This window comes from Otolemur garnettii, unplaced genomic scaffold, assembly GCF_000181295.1.
Source record: "Otolemur garnettii isolate 467f Iridium unplaced genomic scaffold, OtoGar3 scaffold00111, whole genome shotgun sequence".
Taxonomy (NCBI): domain Eukaryota; kingdom Metazoa; phylum Chordata; class Mammalia; order Primates; family Galagidae; genus Otolemur; species Otolemur garnettii.
Genome location: NW_003852506.1, coordinates 2,535,616 through 2,543,532, shown reverse-complemented (window position 1 = coordinate 2,543,532; position 7,917 = coordinate 2,535,616). Strand labels below are relative to the sequence as shown.

At 39.0% G+C, this 7,917-nt stretch overlaps 1 protein-coding gene across 1 annotated transcript in view; it reads left to right on the top strand.

Moving 5' to 3' along the window:
- The window catches only part of IFNAR1 (interferon alpha and beta receptor subunit 1), a 36,249-nt gene that overhangs the window by 18,624 nt on the left and 9,708 nt on the right, over positions 1-7,917 (top strand). Inside the window, exons 3-6 of the mRNA XM_012809712.2 lie at positions 2,795-2,970; positions 5,179-5,336; positions 5,430-5,571; positions 7,059-7,173. Of these exons, the coding sequence (XP_012665166.1) occupies positions 2,795-2,970; positions 5,179-5,336; positions 5,430-5,571; positions 7,059-7,173 (591 nt within the window). The remainder of the gene's footprint in view (positions 1-2,794; positions 2,971-5,178; positions 5,337-5,429; positions 5,572-7,058; positions 7,174-7,917) is intronic.

Genomic DNA, 7,917 nt, shown 5'->3' with positions numbered 1-7,917 from the left:
GGTTGCTGTGAGCTGTAATGCCATGGCACTCTACCCAGGGGGACAGCTTGAGGCTCTGTCTCAAAAAATAAATAAATAAATAAATAAATAAAAATAGAAAAACTAGCCAGGCATTGTGGTGGGCACCTATAGTCCCAGCTACATGGAAGGCTGAGGCAAGAAGATCACTTGAGCCCAAGAGTTTGAGGTTGATGTGAGCTATGATGCCCTGGCACTCTACTGAGGGCAACAAAATAAGACCCTATCTCAACCCCCACCCCCAAAACCAATGCTCTCATACTCTTGTCCTTCACACATTATTGCTTACACTAAATTCTTCAGCATTAAATGCATTTCACTGTTTTCCTTATTTTGTTCTGCTAGGCTTATAAACAATTACCTTGCAGAAATAATGGCAGGTTACAGGTTTGTAGTGTTAGCAATGTAGTGTGGCCGTGAACCAGGCAGCTCGTGTTTCTGGTTCTGCTAATTATTCTCCATGTCTTAGTTTCCTTATTTGTTAAATGGAGATGATAACTAATATGACCACATATAATTATTTACCATTCAAACCGGGATACGTTTGAGAGTCAAAAGAAGCATTTAATTTTAGATGAGCTTAAACCAGGACTGCCCCCAGGCAAACTAGGATGGGACACCCCAGTAATAAAATTACTCAGAAGGTTGTTCTGAGTATTGAATAATTGTACATAAAGTGCACAGGAAAGTGACACAGAGTAGGTGATTGAGGTGGGTTTAATAATCAGTAGCAAATGGGTATGTTTTAATGATTCTCAGAACAGAGAACTGAATGAAATGCAACACAGATGAATAAATACACTATCATGAGTCATGATAGTGTTCAGATTCTCAGAACAGAGAACTGAATGAAATGAAACACAGATGAATAAACACACTATCATGAGTCATGAGTCCAGTGCCTCGAGAACACACGTGACCTAAAACGTCAGTGTTTATAACTCATATCTAAAATTTATCATGATGTTTGTAATGTGTAGCATTCATTCTTTGATTCAACAAACACAGAATATCTTTCACACCAAATACTCTTTCTGGGCGATTAGAATACCTCAGTGAACAGGGGACACAAAGCGTGAAGTTCTATCATTGAACTGGTGCAATGGAGTGAATATTATATTGGTTACATATTCATATTTCAAATCGTGTTCTGTGCTAATGTGAAACAGTTGTTTATTTAGCATTTTGAGGGTTTTTAAAGAAAACATAGAGTAGGTGCCACTGCAGGGGCTTCCTTCTCTATAGAAGCCGTTTTAATCCAGCATGCATCTGCATCTCCTGGAACAGGAAACTAGACACAAGGGTGAGTTTGGGTTGAAACCATATTAAGTTTTGAATTTTTGATAAGGTCTTCTGTGTATACAAAGAGTGTAGAGGCCAGGTGTGGTGGCTCATGTCTATTATCCTAGCAATCTGGGAGACCGAGGCAGGAGGATTGCTTTTGCTCAGGAGTTCAAGACTAGCCTGAGCAAGAGCAAGACCCTGTCTCTACTAAAAATAGAAAAATTAGCTGGGCACAGTGGTGGGCACCTATAGTCCCAGCAACTCAGGAGTCTGAGGCAGGAGGATCCCTTGAACCTAGGAATTTGAGGTTGCTGTGAGATAGGCTGACCATGGTACTCTAGCCTGGGCAACGCAGTGAGACTATCTCACAAAAAAAAATAAATAAAAATAAGAGTTTCTAGATTTTTAAAAATAGAGTCTGATGTAGAAGAGATTTTCAGGATTGATGGCTTAAGGTATTTTTAATGCCAGCTCTAATTTCAGGCTTCAGAGAGGTAAAATAAAAAGGGAACCCAACCAGGAATGAAGTGTTTTCATATGCTAGTATATATTTTTGGTAATTTTTAAAAAAATGTTTCCTTTTTGAAAAATAAGACTTATCTCTGAGTTGGCACAAAATTACCTTGATATCATCTCTGGTTTCTAATATCTTAAATCATCCTTAAAATGATATCAGAAATATTATAAAAACTAAATAAATCAGCTCATGACTTAGGGCTTGACAAAAATGCCTTCTCTGCCAGGCTTAAGGTTGATGGGCTTCACACACACAAAACTTTTGAAATCTGAATCATCAAATCCTGTTCTCAAATTTTCAGTAAGGAAGATAAGATACAGAAACACGGAATAGTTTTCCAGAAGTCACACAACTTATTTTTAGCAAAGCAAACACTAAATCTGCTTTTTCCTTATGGGTCATCTATTTCTCTGCTTCCCTGAAGTCCCAGTGCAGCCAACCACAAATTATATAGAGAACTGAATTTAAAAAATAACTAGATTGGCTCGGTGCCTGTAGCTCAGCAGCTAGGGCGCTGGCCACATGCACCAGAGCTGGCAGGTTCAAATCCAGCCTGGGCCTGCCAAACAATGACAACTACAACCAAAAAATAGCTGGGCGTTGCAGCAGATGCCTGTAGTCCCAGCTACTTGAGAGACTCAGGCAAGAGAATCACTTCAGCCCAAGAGTTTGAGGTTGCTGTGAGCTGTGACACTACAGCACTCTACCAAAGGCAACATAGTGAGACTCTGTCTCAAGAAAAAAAAATTAGCTAGATGCCTAAATTGTGCCATTTTATAAATAATAACTTGGTTTATATGCATTGCAAAAGACAGTAGGGTTATACACTAAAGTTTTTTCAGGACATTAACTCAAGTAGAAAAATGACTACTTATACTTGCTTTCTATTATAATATTAGTAATTAGAAAACATATTTGATGTTCTTTTGCTTTTATACATTTGCCCATTCACTTATTTGCTTTTTTACTTTAAAGACCTGAGACGGATAATTGGATAAGATTGCCCGGGTGTCAACATGTCACAGGTACCGAATGCAGCTTTTCTTTACCCGTGCTGAATGTTTTTAAAGAAATTAAATTTCGTGTAAGAGCAGAACAAGGAATCACTTCTTCATGGTGTGAGGTTATTTCAATTACACCATTTGCAAAAGGTAAGAAAAAAATTACTAGCTGAATTATATTCTTTAATAATTATTACCAGAACAGTTCATCTTCCAAGCCCGTTCATTGCATGATATAAAATCTTACCTCCTAAAAAAAAAAAAAAAAAAAACCCAGAATGATTCTCCTAAACTTGTATGTTCCTCCTATAATGGCCCCATTTTTCCACTTTCCCATAATAGTGGTTCTCAAAGAGTGGTCCCCAAGATCCTTAGACAAAACTATGTTCATAATAATTCTGAGATTTGGCTCGACACCTGTGGCTCAAGCGGCTCAGGTGCCAGCCACATACACCTAAGTTGATGGGTTCAAATCCAGCCCAGGCCCTCCATACAACAATGATGGCTGCAACCAAAAAATAACCAGGTGTTATGGTGGGCACCTATAGTCCCAGCTACTTGGGAGGTGGAGGCAGGAGACTCACTTGAGCCCAGGAGTTGGAGGTTGCTATGAGCTGTGATGCCACAGCACTCTACCCAGGGCAACAGCTTGAGGCTCTGTTAAAAAAAATAATAATAATTCTGGGATTTGTTTACCTTTTTTATTTTTATTCTCTCATATATATGCAGTACAGTTTTCCAAAGGAGGCTGTTTGATGGATGATGTGATGATGTGGTGACTGATGTAAACCAGAAGTAGATATGAGAGCCATCTGTCTTCATTCTTAATCTATTCATTAGAGAGATTTTTAAAAAATTTATAATAGCACTATTCTTCTAAGATTTTTGTTGTTTGGAAATTTTTTTTTTTTTTTTGAGACAGAGTCTCACTTTGTCATCCTTAGTAGAGTGCTGTGGCATCATAGCTCACAGCAACCTCCAACACTAGGGCTCAAGCTGTTCTTTTGCCTCAGCCTCCCAATTGGCTGGGACTACAGGTGCCCGCCACAAGGTCCGGCTATTTTTTTAGAGACAGGGTCTCACTCTGGCTCAAGCTGGTCTCGAACCTGTGAGCTCAGGCACCACCTGCCTCAGCTTCCCAGAGTGCTAGGGAAAATATATTTCTTATAACAAATTCATGTTACCATGTAATGAGTTTATCATTGTTTTTTCTTTTCCTGAAAACCTTATTGTTGGGGATTCATGGAGGGTACAAGATGTGATGCACTCTGAGACCCCACCCCCCTCCCTCCTTCCCTCTCACTGCTCTTCTTTTCTCCCACTCCCCTCCCTTCTTGTCTCTCTCTCTGCTCTCCCCTTTCCCCACCCCCACCATGTCATTAATTATCATTAATGGTCGTCAAATCAAGATCGAATACATAGGATTCATTCTTCTCCATTCTTGTGATGCTTTACTAAGAATAATGTGTTCCACTTCCATCCAGGTTAATACAAATTCTGTAAAGTCTCCATCTTTTTGAATGGCTGAATAGTATTCTATGGCATATATGTACCACAGCTTGTTAATCCATTCCTGGGTTGGGGGGCATTTAGGCTGTTTCCACATTTTGAAGTAATAGCATTAACAACATCATTGTTATTTTTTAATGAATTAATTAAAATACGTGAATTTTTTTTTAATTTTATTGTTTTTAATATTTAAAAATATTAAATATTATAATTTAATATGCTAACTATTAAAAGATATAACTCATGTAAACAAAAGCTCTCTGGGAGTCTCAACAATGTCTTTAGGAATATAAAGGGATCCTAACACCAAAACATTTGAGAACCGCCGCCCTTTACCAAAACTCAAAACAGAATTATGAGTAATCTTTTCTGTACTTCTTTTTTTCCCATTTCCTCTTTAACCCTCTCCATTCCAACATTGTTCCTCATCACTGAACTAAAGCCACTCTTCTCAAGGTCACCAGCAGCCTCCACAATGCTAAGGGAAGTCCCAGTCCCCTGCAGCTGTGTCGTACAGGTCTGGCATCATTCCCTTTTTCTAAACACTTCCTTTACTGAAGTGCTCTCTAGGGCAGTGCTCTTTCCTGGTTCTCCTCCTGCTTACTGGCCTCCTCCTTCTTACTCCAATGCCAATTTCTCCCCCTCATCTGCCAGACTTTTCTGTGTCACAGTGCCGCAGGGCTGTCATTGAACCTCTCCTCATTCTGTACTCAGTCCACTGGTAACCTATGGCTTTCCTTTCTTGACTCCCAGAAGTGACAAGCTCGTAGTAAATGCTCAGAACTATCTGTTAAGTGATGTTTGCATTGTGTTGATAAAGTTACATAGTAATTGTTTTTCTTATTACAGCTCAGATTGGTCCTCCAGGAGTACATTTAGAAGCTGAAGATACAGCAATAATAGTAAAGCTCTCTTCTCCTGGAACAAAAGATAGTATCATATGGGCTTTGGAGGGTTCAAGCTTTCTATATAGCTTAGTTATCTGGAAAAATTCTTCAAGTGTAGAGGTAAGCACTGTTTTTATCTTTGATGTAAGAGAAAAATGAGATGAATTAATCCTAAAGTTTAAAGTACTGGCTTCTATTTTTTTTTAATTTCAGAGAAGGACTAAAAATGTTTATCCCAGAGATACAATTTATGAACTCTCACCAGAGACTACTTATTGTTTAAAAGTTAAGGCAGAAATACTTGTGCTACGGAAAGTTGGGGTCTACAGTCCGGTGTATTGTATAAATACCACAGGTAAGGATGTTTTGCTTTAGATAATAACTATATATGCAGATTAGCAATATATCAATGTTGACAGTATTCCCATAGTGCTGAAGTCTATATGGTGGTTCAATAGATATTAAAACAAGAGCAGAGGGTGGCGCCTATAGCTCATTGACAAGGGCACCGGCCACATACACCTAGGGTGGTGGGTTCAAACCCAGCCCGGGCCTGCTAACCAACAATGACAACTCCAAAAAAAAAATAGCCAAGCTGTGACAGGCACCTGTAGTCCCAGCTACTTGGGAGACTGAGGCAAGAGAATCACTTAAACCCAAGAATTGGAGGTTGCTGTGAGTTGTGATGCCACAGCACTCTACCCAGGGTAACAGCTTAAGACTCTGTCAAAAAAAAAAAGAGAGAGCAGAATGACAGCGTTTACATACAGCAAAAAAATGTTATTTGGGATTTTTGTCTCAAGTAAATATCAATGAAAATTCTACTTAAAAGTCCATCTACTGTATAATGACAAAAACTGTTTTATTTGTTCAGAATCCACAAAAAAGGGGAAGTAGCTAGACTGAGTTCTGCAAGGATGGAAAAAGGGGGCGTTGTTGCTAATAGATTGGTCAGTCTTTCAAAAAGTATGCCTTTGTGAGTGAAATATTAAAATACAAAATCATCCTGATTTATTTAGTTAGTGACATCTTGCCAGTAATTAAGGGGAAGGGTAGAAACTGGGCTTTGGTTATTATTTTAACTATAAACTTAATGTACTTTATTTTTAATATCAAATAAAAGTGTTTAAAGTCCTTCTACCCCAGTAGCCCAAATTCTGTTGACCAGAGATAAGCATTGCTTAGCAGTTTGCCTAGATCCTTTCTTTTTCGGGGCTTATATACACAGACCTTTAGGGGTTTTTTGGTTTTGTTTTGGGGGGTAGGGTTGAGACAGAGTTTCACTTTGTTGCCCTTAATAGAGTGCTCTGGCATCATAACTTCCAGCCACCTCAACCTTTTGGGCTCAAGTGATCCTCTTGCCTCAGCCTCCCAAGTGGTTGGGACTACAGGTGCTAGCCACAACACCTGCCTATTTTTAGAGATGAGGTCTCGCTCTGGCTCAGTCTGTTCTTGAACTTGTGAGCTCAGGCACCTGCCTTGGCCTCCCGGGGTGCTGGGATTACAGGTGTGAGCCACCCTACTTGGCCTATTTTGGTTTTTTAAATGAAAAAATAAGCTTCTGTTCAAGGTATTTTGCGTCTTGTTTGTTTAAAGCAATATATTGAGACTATCATTCTGTACCAGTACGTGCAGATGTCATGCATATTTTTAAATACATTTACATTGATTAGAGTATTTTATCATTATAAGGTAAGAGTTAAAGAAGTTATATATACTATTATATATTCATCCCTATGAATATAAATGTATCTCCTTGCCCATGCTGTTAAGAATTCTTGACATTACCTTATGATACTTAAAGTAACACTGTATGCTTTTTATGTATTCTTTGGCTTCCAGTTGAAAATAAAATTCCTCGACCAGAAAATTTAGACGTCAGTGTTAAAAATCAGAGATATGTTCTTAAATGGGATCATGCATTTGCAAACGTGACCTTTCGAGTTCAGTGGCTCCAGTAAGTTCTATTCCATAAATGCCCTTTTGCCTCGTTTGTTGTGGTTATGCTTCTTCTCGCTGTACTTCAGCCACCTGCAGCCTTTTGCACACAGAGTGACTGACTGAAATGAAAGGTGGGTGTGGCCTACTGGAAAATCGGGACATTTACCTGTAGCCTCAGCTCTGACAGTAAATACCTGGATGATATTGAGCTAATCACTTAACCTCTGGGGGCCTTAGTTTCTCTGCTTGTTTTAAAGTGTATTCTGATATCTAGAGTTCTTACTGGCTCCTTTTTCAAAAAGATGTGACTCTAGTTGCGTATTCTTTTTTCTCATTGCATGTTTTATTCCCTTAATCCGGAACACTTGACCCTTGAACCTAATCTTTCCCTCAGCACTCAACTTCTTCCACAAGTCCCTGTAATGACCTCATTCCCTTCACTCTGACTTGTCTAATTCAAAAAGTTAACCTCTCATTTTCTTTATTATTTTAGTGGTTTTGACAACATTTTTTAGTGGTTACTTTAATGGGTAGTTAAAGAAATTTGGAGAGAACTGTGTTCTATGTGGTTGAGTGCAGACTAGCCAAATAGGAATGAAATCCAGACACCAACACACATGAAAGAGAACAGCATATATTAATAGTTTATATTGACTAGAAAACTGGCTCGGCGCCTGTGGCTCAAGCGGCTAAGGCACCAGCCACATACACCTAAGGTGGCGGGTTCGAATCCCCAGCCCGGGCCCGCCAAACAACGATG